Below are 20,449 nucleotides of genomic sequence, written 5' to 3' on the forward strand. Positions count from 1 at the left end.
TGTCACCGATAGTACGAGTAGATAATAGTATTCCCTCACAAATCAGGAAGATGAGGTCCACGGAGCTTTCCCAGGAAAAAAGGACTAGTAAGTGTCAGAGCTGGGATCGGAATCCAGGATGCGGTGGCTCTGAATTCTCCACCTGTGCCCTGGAACTCGCATCCTCCCTAAATCTGCAGTACTAGTGACACCCGAAAGAGGGCAGTGCAAGGCGCTGCTGGCGATGGCCTCGCTTCAACTCACGCTCATTGGAAGCTATCGAGCGGAAAGCCCTACGATCAACTGAAGAATATTCTAGTCACATAAAACACTAATTCATTAGAAAAGGCTGGCAATCAACTGCATGTTCTCATTTTGTTTTCAATAAGTGTAATCTATCCAATAAATCAGTAGCTCTTATTAATGATAATACAAACCGTGTGCAGTTATATGCTTGCCTTCCATTAGGGAACTAACAGGGGTTTTATTTGGCGTTCCAGAGGAGAAACCAAGCTGTCATTATTAGCCTTCGCTTCCATACACAGATACATGGTGCCCAATTCAGCTGCCGACAAGCTGCAGTGGCTCAGCTGTGTGTACGGTATATTAAAATGTGTTTAATCCAATATTAGTTCCATGAAAGACATCCTTGTCCACCTCGCTTCCCATCACCACGGATAACACATGGGGAATCAGAGTCCTGCAATAATTACAGACCACAAGTTCTAACAATACACCACAGAGGGACTAATCACAACCTTTCCGGCAGTGGGTTGATTCCAAATAATGTTTACTTCTTTTTTTTTTTTTTTTCCATGAAGAGCCCTGTGTTGGATGGACCACGTTTCTGGTAAGAAGATTCAATCTGGATTTTAACTGAAGAGATTATACGCTTTATTCTCTCTGGTGAGAAGGCACTAAATTACTGTTTGGTATAGTTTTTGTTCTTCCTTTCTCTAAACATTTCTACAAACATTTTTTTATGATCTCTGTTGAGGAGAAGAAAGGGCATAATGTTCAGAAAGCTAGACAGACTAAGTAAATAACTAGTTACCTGCTTAATGTGTGATATAACCAGGAACTATGTTAAGAGTACCTAAAATTAAAACACACACACACACACACACACACACACACACACGAGAAAGTATCATTGGTCCATTTATGAAAAACCAGTGCAAAGACAAACAACACCCCCCCCACACACACACACACACACATACACACAAAAACAAGCTGACTACTTGGCTTCTGAGAAGTTAAGAACTAAATATGACACCAAATAACAGTAATTCTCTTGGGCTACATTTTTGAAAATTAAATTTTATCCTTTCCTCAGTGTTATAGAATCTATAATGTATATTATGGTCATGTTTTATGTGTGTTTATGCAAGTTTCCTTCAGAATATTTTGAAGATGAAAAGGTGATATATTAAAAAGGAAAACAGAAGTGAAGTTGCACATTGGCCTACTTCTAGTGGCTGAAATTCACATTTGAAAAAATGGTTTGGTTTAGTTCCTTATTGACCTATTTTGAACATTTAAAATATAAGGTCTATCAGCCTGAAGATTTGGTAGGTAATATTTTAGCTCACTCTTCAAACATTTGTTTTTGTTAACTAAGGATTGTTAAACAATAGAAATAAACCTTCAAGAAGACAATGAGTTAATCTGAGGTAACATTATGTACTCTACTGAAATGGTCCTTTATGATCCTCAGTAATTTTAAAGAAATTTATTTTTTATTTACAAATTTTATTCTTTGTAAATCACATTGTTTAAAGTTTTCTGCATGGTGAGTAGATGTTGCTATAACAAAATACAACTGAACAAAGAGCCAAAACTATGCCCAAGTTAATTATTTCTTTTGTTTCTTATTAATTTTACACTTCCTACACTAGCCTCTAGTACCTGTGAGTAGAAGGCAGTTCTCTTCTACTCATTACTATGTACTCAATATTAGCAAAATCCCTGACATATTGCTAGTATTCAATAAAGGAATTGTGCTCAATATTTGCTTGTGGAAAAAACTAGCGACCAGGACGAGCTTTAGATGAGAAGTTCCGACTTAATCTCCTAAAATTCTATGGGGATTGGAATGCCATATATTAAACATAGTTTATATATGAGCATAATATGCCCAGATAAGGAAATTACTGATTCTATCTCATTTTCCTTTATATACATGTCTTTGTATTTCCCTCAAGTTAAATGAATGAAAACAGATTTAAGATAATTTACAGTCTAACACTCTCAACTCAAATGCATTATTGAAAGACTTTAAAGTTTTGAAAACTTACTTTATTTTAATGAAGATTTGAATACCTGCCACGATCACAGGAGTAATTGCCAGTTAGGTTTATATTAATGACCCCATTTAAATGGAAATTGTATAAACAAAAAATGATCTGACTTTATGGGGTAGGTTCACTTCCCATAGCTCACAATGATGAGTGGCGCCCGGATATGTTTTTAGTTTTAACCATAAGACATCCGAAGTTTCATAGCTAGCTCTTTAAGAAACATGTACTGAATTGGAAAATTATTGATTGGATTCCCAGTGATAGGTTTGTATGAACCAATTAGTTCTTTCAAAAAGAATAAGAAGACTAGACTTCCGGTCAAGATGGTGATGTAGGTAAACATGGTACTCGAATCCTGCCACAGCCTCTGCTGTAGTTGCACCTGGTCCTTGCAGTCAATCAGCGTAGGGGCCAATACCTCCCAGTGATACCACAGCAATCAAGGCTCAACTATAACAGGACAGTGCACACAACCCACACAGGGTGGCACCTGGAGCTCTCAGCTTGGGTGACTAGAGAGGCTGTGCCACTGGGCCCTACAGGACACCTGCTACACATGGCCACTCTACCTACCATATAGAAACCAACACAGGAAAGCAGCCAAAATGCAGAGACAAAGAAACATGGTCCAAATGAAAGAACAGGAGAAATCCCCAGAAAAAGAACAAAACAAAATGGAGGTAAGCAAACTGACAGATGCAGAGTCCAAAAGAATGGTCATAAAGATGCACAAGGAACTTAGTGAGGACATGGAGACCACTAAAAAGGAATCAGTCAGAAAAGAAGAATACACTAACTGAAATGAAGACTAATTTACAGGGAATCAACAGTAGAGTACATCAAGCCAAGAATCAAGTCAGCAATTTAAAATATAAGGAAGCAGATTAATGAATTAATTAAACACCCAATCAGAACAGCAAAAAAAAAAATCAGAATGCAAATAAATGAAGATAGTGTATGGAGCCTCGGGACAACTTCAAATGTAACAATATTTGCATCACGGGGGTGCTGGAAGGAGAAAAGAGAGAAGAAGAAATTGAAAACCTATTAGAAAAATGAATGACAGAGAACTCCCCTAACCTGGTGAAGGAAATAGACATACAAATCCAGGAAGTACAGAGAGTTCTAAACAAGATGAACCCACAGAGCCCCACATTAACATATCATAATTAAAATGCAAATGGTAAAAAGACAAAGAGAGAATCTTAAAAGTAGCAAGAGAAAAGCAGTTAGCTACTTATAAGGGAGCCTCCATAAGACTGTCAGCTGATTTCTTGACAGAAACTTTGCAGGCCAGAAGGGAGTGGCAAGAAATATTCAAGGTGATGAATAGCAAGGACCTACAACCAAGATGACTCTACTGAGCAAAGCTATCATTTAGAATTGAAGGACATATAAAGTGCTTCTCAGACAAGAAAAAGTTAAAGAAGTTCATTACCACCAAACCAATATTACATGAAATGTTAAAAGACCTTCTTTAAGAAGAGAAGGAAAAAAAAAGATCAAAATATGAACAACAAAATGGCAATAAATACATATCTATCAAAAATTCAGTCTACAAAACTCAATAGATGAACAAGTAAAACAGAAACAGACTCATATACACAGAGAACATTCTGATGGCCGCCAGAGGGGAGGGGCCTAGAGGGAATGGATGAAAAAGGGGAAAGGATTCAGGAGTAGAAGCTGGTAGTTACAGAATAGTCATGTGGATGTAAAGGTCAGCATAAGGAATATAGTCAATAATAGTCTAATAACTATGTGTGGTGTCAGGTGGGTACAAGAATTACCAGGGTGATCATTTATTAAGTTGTATAATGTCTAATCACTGAGTTGTCCACCTGAAACGAATATAAAATTGTATGTCAACTGTAATTGAAAAGTAAAAAAAGGTAAAAAAAAAAAAAAAAGAGTCCGAAGGACTAATGGTGTTAAAATTGATCTGCACAGCAGTCTTACCAGCATCCTGCACTTCGGTTCTGTGCTGTGAAGACTGGGTTCCATGTGCAACAAATGCACTAACAGCCCTCTTCGGATGCAGCTGCTCTTGAACTTGTTATGTATTATTTACTTTGGATGTACAGTGCTAAGGGAAGTCAGAAACCTCAAATCGTTCAACAGGCAGAGACTTACTATTATTATATTCAAAACCTTGATCCACGAAGGGGTATATGAGTTTAAAGAACAAATTGACACATTACTCCCAGGCTTAAAAAAAAAAAATGTCTTAGGAGGATTAGCTGGACTAATATAAGAAATCTTTACTATATTCCCTAGAAAAATTCAGTAAAAGAAATGTTTATTGGCTTTTACAGAGTGCCAGATGCTTTCCGGATGTAGTTTCTCCTTCTATCTACATACACTGCTGACCAGACACAGACTGTATGTATTTCCTAGTTTTCCTTGGAGTTGGCTGGTCATGTGACTAATGAACATTTGGGATGCAAGTGAAAGTGATGTACATAACTTGAGTGTTATCGCTAAATGAAGATAAGTTGTTTGCCCTTGATCTATGGCTCTTTTACCTTTCCTCTGCACATAAAAGTGACCAAGTTTATGCAATGCAGATAGTGCAGAAGCCTAGCCAGGGTAGAGCAGGAAAATATACTGGAGGACCCTGGATCCCTGAATGTCCTATTGGAGCAGAACTACCCCATCAATCTGGACCAATCCACCTGTGACTTGAAAGGGAGAAATAAAATATGATCTTACTCACAGGATTGTTGTGAAAAAAAGGAGAGAAAATTTTGAAGATTTTAGAGGTGTTTCTAGTGAATTGTGTTTTATATAAGGGTTGCTTATATGTAAGTTGTTTTTTAAAATTACCTACATCTCTAGGTTGCATTATAGGTTGAACAGATAAAAAATGGTTATTTGTCTTAATTTCACAAAATCCTGATAAGATCATTGTGAGACTGTCAGTTTCTACAAGATTTCATAGGACAGAGTAAAATCAAACCAAAATAAAGTACACTACTATATTTCCAAATTTGTCCTTAAGGCAAGGACATGGGACAAAGACATTTTAAGAAAGAGCTTGTGGACAGTATACAATTCATGGGAGCAGCATGGTGACAATGGTGCAAATGATGACAATGACAAAATATAATAATAATAATGGCCACATTTTGAGTGTCATCATGAGACAGGTTTTGTATGCTGTGCTTTACATCTGTTATCTTTGTAAACCATCCAAGAGATGCTATTTCCCCAAGTTTGCAGATAAGTGAAGCCTAGTGAGGTCAACTATATTGCCAAATGGTAGCCAGAGCTAGAATCTAATCACATTATCTTTTTTACTTCAAGATAATCACAAAACAATCAGAAAACAATTAATAAAATGACAATAACTACATACCTACCAATAATTACTTTAAATGTAAATTGACTAATTGCTCCAATCAAAAGACATAGGGTAGGTCCTGGCTGGTTGGCTCAGTGGTAGAGCATCGGCCTGGTTTGTGGAAGTCCCGGGTTCCATTCCTAGAGTCTTTATGAACCAAAAGGATCTCATGCCTATTAACCACACTCTAAATTAAGGGATTATACAAAATATTTCTCATTATCTCATATACATGTGTATTGGTAACTGAATTTTCAAAGGAGAATTTGATGTTCAGAGAAGCTAAGCGACCTGTCCCAGGTAGGAAATGGTTTAAACCCGGGAGAGCCCTTGTACCGTATCAGTCCTTGGAAGTCAGAAAGGCAGCCATGTTTACCTGCTTAGACTTGTGACAACCTTCTCCTCAGAAAGCCCTGCGTCTTGGAAATCTGACAGAAAACTTTTCTAGGGTATAAGAAATAACATTTTAACTCTCTACTTATACTTTGATTCTAAAGTACATGAGTAATACTTTGCACTTAAGGAAGATCTTTTTATCTGAGTCCTTCAAGCGCAGAACAAAACCAATTATTACCCACCCCCCTTCTGATTGGAAAGGAAGATCTTAATCCCTAATTTGCTGACAGGGAGACAGAAGCTGCCAGGGAAGAAGTGAGTTACTGAAGGTCACACAATCAGTCTATGAAAGCTTTAAGAATGCCTCGGAGGGCTGGTGACAAGAGAGCAATTGCCTTGTACAATTAGCAGCTTATTTCTCCATCCTAACCACCGTATCCCACTCATTTCCCTCTCCTCTCCCTCTCCACCCTAAGTGGGATTTCATGCCTTTTATGTAAATGTACTGTGTCAAAATTGAAGGTCCCTATAATTTCATCCTCAGCTCCCATCATCTATTTTTAAAGGTCTTAGTGCAGAGAGTTCTCAGGCACTGTGAGTTGGGTGGAAAAACCCCATCCAAGAACACTCACCGCCTGCTGGTTCTTTTGGTCACAGTATAAAAACTCTTACAGGAATCAAGCAAAAGTCTGGTGCCCCTTTTGGTAAAATCCGCAAGGAGATGTCTGCATGCAGGGACAACACTGAGGGTGGGGAGTCACTATACTTGAGGTATGACACATCAAACCAAATTGAGTGGCTTCACTCCACAAGGACTGCTGTCCCTCACAAACACCACTGTGGTGAACACTGTATGGTGACTCCCAACAAATCACAGCCTCTTTAACCCCCTGGCCCTGAGTGCTGGATTAACCCAGGTGATGGGTTGAGCTGTCACACCCATCATTATGCTACATTATAAAAGACCAGCAGACTAGAAAGACTCTCCCTTGCTAGCTTTGAAGACGTGAGCTGCCATGTTATCAGAGAGTCTATGAGCAGACCATTGGCAAAGGATTATGGGAAGCCTCTAGGAGTCAAGTGGCCCCAGGTAGACAGTCAACAAGAATGGGACCTTGGAAATACAACCACAAGGAAGCGAGTTCTGCTAAAAATCATGGACCCAGGATTCAAAAAGTAATGCAGCCCAGCCAACATCTCCCCTGTAGGTTTGTGAAGGCCTGAGCGAAGGATCTAGCTAAGTCATTTCTGGACCCCTGACCCTCAAAACTGTGTATTAATAAGTAATAAATGTGTATGTGTGTGAGTTCTAAGCTTCTAATACATGGTAATTTATTATGCACAATAGAAAATGAATACAAACAACTTTCTTTTTAGGTAAAAAGGATACTAACCCTTCACATTTTTAGGGAAAAGGGGCATTAATGAAGAGAACCAAGGCTTTGCCACCCCAAAGCTATCTTTTTGGGATATTGCTTTTAAGCTGTTAGTTAAAAAACAAGACTCAGAAAGAAGCCGCTGGCCTAAGAGAGTCAAGGGGAAAGGCCTACTCCAGGAAGGGAATTGTGGGTCATTGCCTTAGTCTGATTTGAATTACGCGTGGTAAATAGAAGGGTTCTGGCAGGGGCTGATTAGCTAGACATCCCCTGTGTCCCACTGTTCCTGAGTGTCTAAGCAAGGATTTTCTTGCCAGGTGAGCTCCCCTTTTCCTCAGAACTTACAAATCTCTCCTCTCACTTTGGAAATCTAAGACCCCGTTCTCTCTTTGTCTAAAGACCACATACCCATTGCTACCTCACTGTCTTTGAACTATTTCCTGCTTATGTGAGTTTCCCATGCAGGTGTATTACTATTTAATATTTACCCTGTTAATCTGTAACTGTTTATTGGGTTATTAGCTCAGCTAGAAGAACTTAGAAGGTGGGAGGAAAGGTATTAATTTAAAATTTTTTAGACCCCATTATTAACAAGTATGAAAGTGATGCCTTAAAGATATACTTGAATCTGGTGCATACTTTCACCTAATATAATTCCAAGTAGTAAAAGAACAGAAAGTGGACGAAGATTTAGGACAGAAAGGAGCCAGGTGTCCAAAGCATCCAGGTCTAACCACAGCGTGGGGCAAAGGTAGGTTTACAGCTGTGTGTATGGAAAAATAATACAATAATTAATAAATAATAATATAAAAATGAACTATGTTTTGTGTACTCCCATAAACCTACTTTTGCCTTGCCCTGTGTTTGTGCCTGTCCCTCATCTTGTGCCTTAAAAGATGGAAAGAATAGGTTACAAATTATTAATCATGAAAGGAAATGCTGAAGATGCATAGCCATCTTAAAATCAATACATTTTGAAAGAGGCAGTAAAGCAAGTTTATGAATCCTGTATACAAATACCTGTATGACCTAGGTCAGATGTTCTCAAATATAGCCTTCTACGAGCTATCAAAAAGAGATTTTTTTTTAAATTAAAAAAATAAAAACGATTCTTGAGCATCACCCCAGGCTTACCTAAAGTAAGTTACTCCCACTCCCCACACCCCTCAATACACACAAACACCCCACCACAGTCTGATATTGGTATTTGGCATTATAGGGCTTATCACAATTAGGTTTTTTGTTTTTTTTTGTTTTTTGTTTTTTGTTTTTTTTGGTGCACGTGTGACAGCATCGCCTTACATCTAGGATGTTATATATCCAGCTCAATGGTTCTCAGTCTATGCTGCACATTATAATTTACTGGAGAGCCTATAAATCCTGATGTTCATGCTTCTTCTAAGAGCAATTCCATCAGCATCACCAAGCGCAGTACCCACTCTGTGTACGTTTTAAAGCCCCTGGGATGGTTGCGCCATGCGGTGAAGTTTGAGGCTGCCGATGTGTAGGTAATACCTTGCATTTTTCTGTATCCTTTCTGATACATAATTAGAAAGGTTGCTCAATACCCACAACACTGACGGGGAGGGATGTAGGCCAACCGTAAATGACCCACTTTGATGGGACACAAAAGTGAGGTTTCCTATTTGGGGTCACACGATAATAACTCCTTTTTGTTTAACTTCATGTTTGTTACCTTAATATCTCAAAAGCAAAAAATTAAACAAACAAACCCAAACCTGTGCAAGGTAGATATTGTCATCCAAATCTGCAGAGACAAGAACATACAGGCTACCAATTTCAAGGGAGTGGCCTAAACAAGTCATGTGTGGACCCAAGTCTGGGTGACACCAAAGTTTATGGTATCTGCACTGGACCAGCAAGTCTCAGAGTGTGATCCCCCGATGGGCAAAACTGGCATAGCCTGGGAACTTCTAAAAAGGGAAAAGTCTTTTCCCCAGTCTTAGACCTACTAAATCAGGGGTTGGAAACCTTTTTGGCTGAGAGAGCCATGAACGCCACATATTTTAAAATATAATTCCGTGAGAACCATACAACGACCCATGTACGTTATACATTATCCAATAAAAATTTGGTGTTGTCCCAGAGGACAGCTGTGATTGGCTCCAGCCACCCGCAACCATGAACATGAGCGGTAGGAAATGAATGGATTGTAATACATGAGAATGTTTTATATTTTTAACATTATTTTTTTTAATTAAAGATTTGTCTGCGAGCCAGATGCAGCCATCAAAAGAGCCACATCTGGCTCGCGAGCCATAGGTTCCCAACCCCTGTACTAAATCCTAGTCTTCTGGGCTGGGACCTGGAAGTCTATCTTTTAGCAAGTCTATCAGATGATTCCGAGGCACACGAAAGGCACACTCTCATAGAAATGGACAAGAGTGTCCATTTCCAGCAGCTGCCTCTTTCTAGAGACTCAGCTCAGCGTGTGGTAGAAGAAATAAAAATATGGAGGAGACTCCGTGGGTAAGACGGGGTGAGAGACTGAGAAATTCTCTCCCACCATCTTCCTTTTCTCCCTTACCCCGTGTCTATGAATAACCTATGTTGGCACTGAGGAGATGCTATCAGAGATTCGGTGCTGGAAGGGACCGGGGTCTCAGGTGATCCTGACTCGTGCAGTGCCTTGACATGTTAAGTCACTTCCATGTGACTATTTTAAGATGATGATGATGAATAGTTTATCCTTTTAATCAAAATATGGGGAGTTTTAAAAGGTCTCATGAAAAATGAATGCCTTAATTGGTTCCAGGGAAATGACTTTCGTGATGGTAAGGGCTTGAGATAACTGGTGCTCAGGAAACCAAGGGTAATTGGTCTGTTTTCCCCGATGCCAGGCTGGTCCAGCTGGCTGTCATCCCGTAAAACATGGGCCTGCCAGCCTCCTGCAGGGACTCCGTGGCTGTACGCTAGGGCATGTTTTATAGAGTTGTATGTTTGACTAGGGGACAAGAAACAAACATTAAGAGACCACTCTTGTTTGATTTTTCTGAGATATTGATTAATATTTTCTGAGTAAATTGTGACATCCTCTCCTTTAAAGAAGTATGTGAAATATGCTTTAGGCATATAAGAGTCTGTTGCAAATTTATCTCATGGGGCAGGGTTGGGGGGAAGACAGAGAGAACAACGAAGAGAGAGAAAAAAATAGAGACAAGGGAAAGAAAGAAAAGAGGGAGAGAATGATGAAATAAAGAAAGAGATCAGAAGGGTAGAAGAGAGAGAAAGAAACGTTGGGAAAAGAGGGGGAGAAAGAAGTTAAAGAAACACAGAACAAGTAGGCAAAGAAGAAAGAGAAGTCAATGAGTGCAGACTTCAGAGTCTGGGCAGTATTCTGTGGACTGTGACGTAGATAAGACATGGCTGCGAGATGCTGGCCCCTGAGGTCACTGATGGCAGTCAGCACGATTCAGTTTGCAACACATGGGGTGAAAGGCGTGGGGACCCACGTGGAGAAACCTACAGTGACGGTATTGGAGTAATGATGTAGCAGCCTTTCATAGCATCTACTCTGGGCCAACACTTGGTCTTTCTCACCTGTCCCTCCCCGGCCTTGACACTCGGTGGATTGCTGCTGCCAGCGGTCAGCCCAGCTGTTTCATTACAAGTCCTGCTCTCTCTGAATTCTGCAAACTGGCAGCCTGGGCATAACTGAAATTCTATAAATCCCCTTCCTCTTTATGCATGTTTATTTCTATATGACATCTAGACACAGTACACACCAAGATCCCCTTTATTGAGTGTCCTGTGTCTGTGCCGTGAACATGCATCTCCATTGTATCCTCTCCATCCCCCACCCAGTGTCCCCCCAGAAAGCCTGGGTGCTAGCAGAGAATCAGGTTCTGGAGGAGTAATGGGGGAGAAAGCTTTAGAAAGCCCAAGAGTGATGAGGAGCAGACATGGGAAAGAGACAGACCCCCCAGAGAGTCTGAGAGATGGTGGAAGGTTGTGTGCAATACACATGATGGAACCCTACCAACATTCTCTGAAAACCCAACCACAATTACCAATTCTCTGAGCCAAATTTTTGCGGATATCAAAGTAGGGGCACAATTTCTCCACTGGCCTGCGTGAGGCTGGACAGGGGCACTATTTGAAGTGGTCAGATTGGAAGAGGCTGGAATTAACAGAAATCTTTGGATACTATCGGCTTCTACAGGCCATGGAAATGGTGTCTCTTTGGAGGTGGGTTTGCAAAAGAATCAAAGCAATTGAATTTGGATCTCCAGGGGCTCCTATAGCCCCCATGGTTTACACATGTGTAAGAAGACAGCGCACGTTGGGCTGTGCATGCCATTGATACATGACCACAACCACTGGTACTTTCAAAGATGAATTGCTCTCAAAAAGATTCATGACAGCAAGCCTTCTATCTCCCTATCCAGACCATAAGCTCCCGAGGACTGAAACATTACTTCTCTGGCTGAATAACCTGCAATAGCTACCAATACTGCACACATAGCAAGGATCAATAAGAGTGTGTGGCTGACAGATCGCCTGGACCACTCACTGTCTCTCACCCTCGCCCTCTGCTGTGCAGGGGCGATCATTCCTTCGCAGATGACTCACTGAGGAAGGAGAATCGTGGTAACACCTGTGTCACAGATACCCGGATGCAGGGGCTCCTACACACACCTGAGATCTAGAGTCATCGGCAGCACGGTCTTTTAGAGACTATCAGACTTATTGTGACTTCTCTCCAATGCTAGGAATGGACTTCTTGATGGGCCCCGATTTACAGCCAAGTTTCAAGTCAAGCATCAGACTATAGTTTAAAAATACAGAGATAATTGGAACTTACTGAAATGATGTCATTAGAGCTGAAAAATAAAAAAAGACATCCTAACTAAGAATTGAATTGAGCCTGACCTGTGGCGGCAAAGTGGATCAAGTGTCAACCTGGTACACTGAGGTCACCGGTTTGAAACCCTGGGCCTGCCTGGTCAAGGCACAGATGAGAAGCAATGAGTTGATGTTTCCCACTCCTCTCCACCCCTGTCTCTCCCTCTCTCTCTCTCCCTCTCTCTCGCTCTCTCTTGCTCTCTCCTCTCTCTAAAATTAAGAAATAAAAGCCTTTTTTTAAGAAAGAATTGAGTTGAGTAGACCTTTCTCCTTCACTCATCCTTGCTGAATGCTGAACGTGTCCCTCCGATGTATGAGTAGCGGTGTGCCAAGTCCTAAGGGTTATGGACAAGATTCGCCCCGGGAAAGATGGGTAGGAAATGCACACGGGACGGGGCGCTCGCAGAACAGCGCGTTTCTCCCTGGCCCTCCCCTCTCCCGCCTCCAGGCTCCTCTGAGGACGCGGTGAAGGTGAGATCAAAGAGAGAGAGTTCTTACGTTCTTAAATCCTCGGTACAGAATCTGCAGCTCCTTCTTGGTGAACTTGCTCTGGGCTTCCAGGAGCTCCAGGGCCTCAGGCCGGTGCCGGACCGTGGCCATCTCCAGCTCATCTTCCACGCTGTCTGCAGGGGGGAGCGAGAAGCGTGTTAGGGAGGGGCACGCCTCACCAGGGCTCACACACAGGGACACAGGGGGATGCTCGTTAGATGTCTAGCATTTCTCCAGAGGAATGGTTCTCACACTGCCAATCAATCTTTATCGTTCCCATGATTTACAGTGTTAAGCCCAGCTAATTCTACATATTTTAAATAGTTTCTAGTCATTAAACATTAGAATACTAGCATTTTCCAGTACAGTTTGAAAAGTTAAAAAAAAATATATCATGGAAATGTAAAACCTGGGATTTGGGTATGTGTATATTATACCAAGTACTAGTTCTAAAAATAGAATTTTAATTTAATAACAATTTCAGCCCTGGATCACACATCTGTGAGATAGGACTTGGCTAATACTCAACAAGGATTTTTCTGAAATAAAGTATTCTTCCTGGAGCTGCAAATACTGTAGTTGGATCAGGTGCGTGAAATCTGCTGCCAGTTTGACTGGCACAAACCCGGGTTTCACGGGTTCACTCTGGGTAGACCTGGGCCTAGGGGAGTTTCTGGCTAGACCCTATTTTATAATCAAGGAAATCCATAGTTACAGGTAAATTATAAAAGATCGCACTTTGCTTTGTGAATTATACTATAATTTCTCTAAAATGTTCTATGCAAAATAATCCTCAGTCCATACGAATTTGGGAAATGTAAATGCTAACACAGCTTGGGAGCAAAACACCAGGAATATGAAGTTTTGAGAAAACTTTCAACAAAGAATTCTGTTTAGCAAAAGGTATTTGTCTATAGAACCTTTCCTCCCCATAAGTAACATCTGGTAAACATCTGCAAATTTGTTCTAGGGTCATGGGGAACACACAGTGGGATGTTCTGGGATATAGACTGCTCACAAGAATTAGGGGATATTTCAAAATGAATATGAAGTGAAGATATCCCCTAATTTTTGTGCGCAGTATCTTAGGATCCTGCCATAGTCCAGTCCAAAAAACCTTGGCGCGGGCAGAAGCACCCACGCCCAGTCCTGAGGCCGGGGCTTCCCTCCGCTGCGTTCCTTCCTGTTAGCGGCAGATTCCCGAGGCAGAGGGCTGGGCTCAGAACAGCTTCTTCTCATCGACTCTGCACCCAGGGCCACCAGCACCTCCACGTCCATGTTTTATGTGTCCGTTGGAAATGTAGTCATTTTTTTTTTTTTAGTACAAAAGTCACATCGTTTTGATATGTGATGATGCTGCCTCTCACTAGCACCTGCTCCTACTCACTGCCCCGTCTCTCCACGGGCAGTGAGGGGCCACCATCCTCACTTAGTGGGGGCAGGAAGGTCACTGGAAGCCTAAGCTCGGCGGGTCCTCGTCACGGCTCTCCAGGAGTTTACAAAAGACCAAGAACGATGACGAGACAAGTACTCGGAATGGTTGTGCTTGTCAAAACGAGGAAGAGGAGGTAAAAGCGAGTCCTTGTTTTGCAGGTTTCACATCAGAATCATTCACTTGGCAACAGTGCTCTGGAAAAGCTGCAGGCGGTGATGGATGGTAAGAATAATAACAGTGACACAAAAGGGTGGGAAGACCAGCAATAAACTCAGGGCTGATAAAGCGGATGAGAATTTGGGGGGGGTCTGCAGCTAAAGGGTGTGAAAAAGAGATACAGTGGCCGATAAAAGGCATCTAGGCATTAGCAACTTACCCTGGGCCTGAGCTTTATGGGGACAATCAAAAAAGCCAAAAAAGGATACCTTTTATTTTCTCCTTTATTCATTGGAGTGAGTAAGTTGATTCTACTCAATGGGTCCCACGCAAGAGAGAACGGAGGAAGATGGTCCTCCCCAGGATCGATCACTGTTCTTCCAGAGAATGGGGCTGGGTTGTAGGTATTGTAGTTGCCACTGCAGCGTTAAACGCCACAGAACAGATCTAATGTAACCCGACAATAGCAAGCCTCTGCTTTCTTAAAAGGTCCCCATGGAAACTTTGTTTGAATCATTTACATTATAATTTCTTCAGCTTGAAATGTTCCTCTGTTCCCCCCCCCCTCCCGCCCCATCCAGTGAAATGTATATATCTTTTATGATCCAATTCAAATAGTACTGCCTCCTCTTTAAAGCCTTCCCGGATTGCTCCACCATGCAATCTGATGGCTCCCTGGTCAGAGTTCTCACACCCTACCTTCCTCTCGTATAGGATCTAAAGCAAAATCCTGTGATCTGTTCATGACTGTCTTCTCTGCTGAGACTTCTTTGAAGACAGGAGTAATGTCTTACAGACCCGCATATCCTCTAGACTCTGCTAACCCTTTGTGACTCAAAAATTACTTGGTAAATGGATGACTGAATGAGTCAGTAAACAAATGATGTTGCTTGCTAGCGTTTCCATTCCTCCGGGGGCCCCTGAACCTTAGCTGCCCTCTAGAAAAGTATTCCTCAGAATACTGGACCGCTGGCGGACCTGAAATGCCTTCTTTGGAATCACTGTGCATGGTTCTGAGAAATACAGCACAGGCTAGAAGTGAAGGGAAATTTAATCAGATTTTCTGAGCAGTCTTTCAATCATAGCACAACCTCCTCTGGACCTAGTGACCCTTCCACTGGAAAGAAACAAAACAGCGCATTAACTTCCTGGCCTCCTAACCCCACAGCGGTGGGAACGCATGCCACGCCCACCGCAGTTCCTTCCCCAGCTGCTGCTTGACTTGCAAATGCTGAGACAGAGACAGATGACCCGGGGGGCCCGGGGTTAGGGTAATTGAGTTACGTGTGTGTGATAGGAGAAAGAGCACAGGCAATGTCCAAAGCATCCGCCTTCCAGTGCCTGCCTGCTGTTCCTCTTGTGTTCTTATCTTACTGGTATACCTTACTTCTTAATGACTCCAACTTGCCGGAGAGCTGTTTCTATTTCTAGGAGCCTGACAGGCTCTCAAAACACACCTGAAATCATCAGCAATCACGCTTATGATAAGTTAAAAAAAAGCGACACCACCTAACCCAATCAAAACTCTGATTCCTAGAGGCAAGACTCCGGTGAGCACAGCATGACTCAGCAGGGACAGACGCAATGTGACACAGCTCCCCCTGAGGGGCAGGCATTTGGGGCAATTTTAATCCCGTGCTCAGCATTTAGTGAGCTCTTAGAATATGTCAGGAGATGGGCTCTAATGATAGTCTAGTCCTTGCGATAACTCCAAGGTGAGCTATAACTGTCCATTTTTTACACGTGTGGGTACTGAGACTTAGAGAGGAGATGAACCGACTGGCCAGGTGTCACATAGGAGAAAAAGAAAATAGAAACAAAATTTACACCCAGGTCTTTAAATGACAAAGCTTATGCCCTTTGCACTTGACCACATGCCGTCTCAACAATGATAAAAATAATGACAACCCCTCTCCTCTCCTGCACTGTCGAATGTCTCAGAAAAATAAACGGACTTCACTCACTAGGTTCATTTCCTACCACCTGCTCTTTCCTTCGTCTACTGCAGTCCAATTTCTGGCCCCGCTCCGGGCTGAACTGTGTCCCCGTATAATCATAGTACATTGAAGGCCTGACCCCCCCCCCCCCAGGACAATACATTTTAAGCTATGGTCTTTAAAATGAGGTCATAAAGGTGGGATCCTAATCCAATACAACTGGTGTCTTTATAAGGAGGGAGGGAAGAAGACGGAGAGAAAGAGAGAGCGAGAGCTGGGGTACCCATGCACAAGGAGAGGCCACGCGATGACACAGTGAGAAGGCAGCCACCTGCGAGCCAATGACAGAGGCCCCGAGAGGAACCAGCCCAGGCAAAGTAATATATCTACCTATATACAAACGATATACGATTCTAATAAAAGCAGGTCTTGTTGTTCGCCAGGTGGGCCCAGCCAGTGCTGGGCAGTTTGTTAGTCAGTTGTATCATTGCATCTTCACAACATCCATCAGGAGAGTGATTATCATCCCCAATGTATAGATGAGAAAACTGAGGCTTGGAAATTTTAGGTGACTTGCTCAAGGTTCAAGTGGCTAGTTAGTACTGAGGCAGACCTAACTTCCAATATTTTAAGCATTCTGCTGAGATTCTTAATAAAAACCCGTCACCCTACCGAGAGATTTTGCTCCAACCCTGGCTGTATATTATCTCATTCTAATCCTGACAAAAATTCAGTGAGGTATATCTGTGATTGCCCTTATTTTTACAAAGAATAACCTGGGACTCAAAAAGCTTGAACAACCTACTCAAGGTCACACAGCTAGTGAGTGACAAAGCTGGGATCTGGTCTCTGGCTTTTTGACACCAAAGATCATGGTTTAGGCAACATGCTATTTGAGATAGTAACAGTTACATATTTTGGCCTAAAATCCTAGGGGATAAAAGATTTAAAAACCACAATCCAGGTGGTCCCAGAACCCCCAATGCCTTGGGGGAAATATACCTGGCTGCCTGGAGATCACTATGATGGGGGTCCTTGATTAGAAAGGAATAGAATGCCAGGTGGTAGCACAGTGGATAGAGCATTGGCTTGGGTTGCAGAGGACCCAGGTTCAAAACCCCATGGTCACTGACTTGAGCACGGGGCTCATCTGGCTTGAGCATGGGGTCGCCAGCTTGAGTGCGGAGTCCCTGGTTTGAGCAAGGGGTCACCAGCTCAGCTGGAGCCCTCGGTCAAGGCTCATATGAGAAAGCAATCAATGAACAACTAAGGAGCCTCAACGAAGAATTGATGCTTCTCATCTCTCTCCCTTCCTGTCTGTGTGTCTCTATCTCTGTCTCTCTCCTGCTTACAAGAAGAAAGAGTAGAATCAGGTGTGGAAGTGAGGAGAGCCCATAACTGGAAAGAACACAGAAGGCTGTTTGCATTTCCTTGCTTTATCCCTGGGAAGTTTCAGTTCCGGAGGCGGAGTGCGTTGTCCCGGACGGACCGCAGAGCCAGGCGGGACTCGGCCTCCTGCATCGGCTCCAGGCCTGTCAACACCGCCCTTGCTGCGTTTGCTAATCCCCACACTGCTATTCTTCCTGAGCCAGGCTGATGCAAGTAGTGTTATAATTCGTGCATCTTCTAACAGACTTAATTTTAATCAGACAGTAAGTTCCCAGGCCCAGCCACTGTGAGCTCCCAGCCTGTCTCTCTTCTTCTTTGTTCCTTAGACTCACGTCTCTCAAGCCCGGAGGTTTTTCTCTAACAGAGACAATGGTTCCCTCAGGCCATGACGCGGTTGGGCTACAATACTGGAATTCAGTTCACTTGGGAAAAACAGGATGAGTTTTTAAAACCAGTCATCTTTCTCCCCTTTCTCGCCACTTCTCTTAAAATACAGCAAAGGCATCTTACAGCCCGACTCATAATTATGCCAAATCGTCTCTATCCGAGGTCAGATCACATGACTACAACTACAGAAACCCTTGCTTTATAAACAAACGGGAATGTGAGGCCTGTGGTTCTAATACTCCTGCTTGTAAACAAGGCCTGTGATGCTGAAATAAAAGCATTTCATAAAAAATGATGTCATTTTTTTTTTTTTTTTTTAAAGGGTGGTTCTGTGTTCCGGTCAGGCCCACAGAGCCCAGCCCTTGCCTTACCCGATCCCAACCCGCAAGGCCCGCGCCTCTCTGTCTTCTCTCAGCCCCTGCCCCACTACTGTCTGCACTGGTCCAACAGCATCTAGCTTGGGGCACGCTAACACGCTCAATAAAAACGTAAAATAAACGTAAATAAATCTGATGCGCCCCAAACAGAGTGGGTGTATCTACCAGGAGGTCCATTTCTCAACACAACATAACCTTTTCTTAAGAAAAAGTATCCATTTTTCATTATAAAAAGATAATAGATAGTATAACTTTAAAATTCTATTTGGGCTGAAATTGATTTGTCTAAGCTAAAAGATTCAGCCGACTTGACTTATATAGCTTTATTGCATTTATAAAAAAATACCCTCGGAGTCTGTACTCCTCTAACGTCTGCCCTTTATTAAACTGATTTAATAGTGACGTGATCGGAATGACAGTAACATCGTGATGAGAACGATTACCTTCTAATGACCTGTTACATGGTATTAATTGGAAGCCGGGTCCTGTGGCAGGTATCAGAGGACAGTTGGACTAATTTCACTCCAGATAGTAGCTTTACCCTAAACATGGCTGGAGGATTCTTGACTACAACATTGGAAACTACTCCTGGGAAATTCAGCAGGAAGAGATAACTATTTAATGTTCAAGTCTGACACATCAGGACAAAGATACAGCTGCCTGTGGGAAGATTTCCAAAGCTCTTTTACATGACACGGGAGATTTCCCCTCTCTTCCTTTCTACATCAAAAAAAAACTTGGACGGGAATCAGCAGGGTGCCACATACTCCGAGTGCCTCATTCCTTACTTAGTCCCAACCCCTCCGGTGCAGTGCTCAAATGGGTTGGCATTATCATCAGTTGAGAAGGTAGATTTTGAAGGGTTGAGAATGTGCTCAAATCTGCATACTTATACAGCTAATCAGTGGTGGAGCTGGGACCTGGGACAGGGACACAAACCTGTCTTTCTTCTCCCTGTTTTGGCATTTGCCTTCTTGGGATGGAGAGTTGAAACCTGGACCAGTTTTTGGAAGCAATTCTTTAAATTCTGCCAACTTCAAATGTTTACACAAACATGTGAAGGCCTGGGAGCCCCCTCAACTCTTCTTGTCTTCACAACTATTCACCCATCCATCCACCAGGAGCTATTTTCAGGCACTAAGGAAAGTATACAAGTGGTTAAATCCAAGTTGATCATGCACAGCCTACAAGTAGAAAGCAATCCACCCATCTGAAACACTGGGGAGCCCTAGAATGTCCCAGACAACCCAGAACAGTGGGGACCTGTAAGGCCAGTAGCCGCGGCCGCCATCACAACTGCCTGGTCGATGCAGGTTTGCATTTAATCCGGACAGATGGTAAGGAAGCAACAAGAGCCAAGAACTGGTGGGCCATGTTTCTTTATTCTAGACTCGTACTGGCCAGCAAGGAAAAGACAAACACATGGGGCACCAAAATCCACTCTTCCCGTTTTTTCCTAGAATCAAAGGTCCTCACCAGTCTTATTCACTTCTGTTCCCCATCTCCTTCTCTTACACAAACTGGCTTCTCCTTCAGCACTCCGCCATTTTGGCCGCCTCCTCCATGTGGCCTCCCTGCCCCACTACAACATGGGCTCCTCCTCGCTACCACAGCGCGGTCTCTTCTCCTCAAAATGGCCTCCTAGCTCCTCCTTTTGAAACTTTTTGGTGTGAAAGCTCTCCCTCAACACACATTAGCATCACCAAGCCCCTTCCCAAGCACGAAAGGCAATTAGCTGTATCACGTGAGAGTGTCACCACATGAGAGCAGCGGCCATCTTTAGCAATAAGAGAAAAATCCCAGAAAATACAGATTTTACAACTCATTCGCTCAACAGGACCCCTCCAAGGTTTGTCACTTAAACATGTGCTTCTTTCACTTTTTTTGTTAGAAACAACAACAAAAAATTCTTTATAGGTATACTTTAGTCTATTTAATATACATATCTCATCTGGAGAATAAAAAGTTCTTTGAAAATGGCCAATTATCTTTAAGGTCTTCTATGAGAGGTAGTTGTTGGCAATGACATTGCAATTTCTATTCCAGGAGAACTTGAATTATTTTGCAATTTTGTGA

At 42.5% G+C, this 20,449-nt stretch overlaps 1 protein-coding gene across 5 annotated transcripts in view; it reads right to left on the reverse strand.

The window, feature by feature from the left end:
- The window catches only part of KCNIP4 (potassium voltage-gated channel interacting protein 4), a 1,008,442-nt gene that overhangs the window by 83,814 nt on the left and 904,179 nt on the right, over positions 1-20,449 (reverse strand). For 4 of the 5 annotated variants that reach the window (XM_066385214.1, XM_066385219.1, XM_066385218.1 and 1 more), the window contains one exon: positions 12,702-12,826. In XM_066385214.1, the coding sequence (XP_066241311.1) occupies positions 12,702-12,826 (125 nt within the window). The remainder of the gene's footprint in view (positions 1-12,701; positions 12,827-20,449) is intronic. The other variant, XM_066385215.1, reaches the window with a different exon arrangement.

Source organism: Saccopteryx leptura, chromosome 5, assembly GCF_036850995.1.
Source record: "Saccopteryx leptura isolate mSacLep1 chromosome 5, mSacLep1_pri_phased_curated, whole genome shotgun sequence".
Classification (NCBI taxonomy): domain Eukaryota; kingdom Metazoa; phylum Chordata; class Mammalia; order Chiroptera; family Emballonuridae; genus Saccopteryx; species Saccopteryx leptura.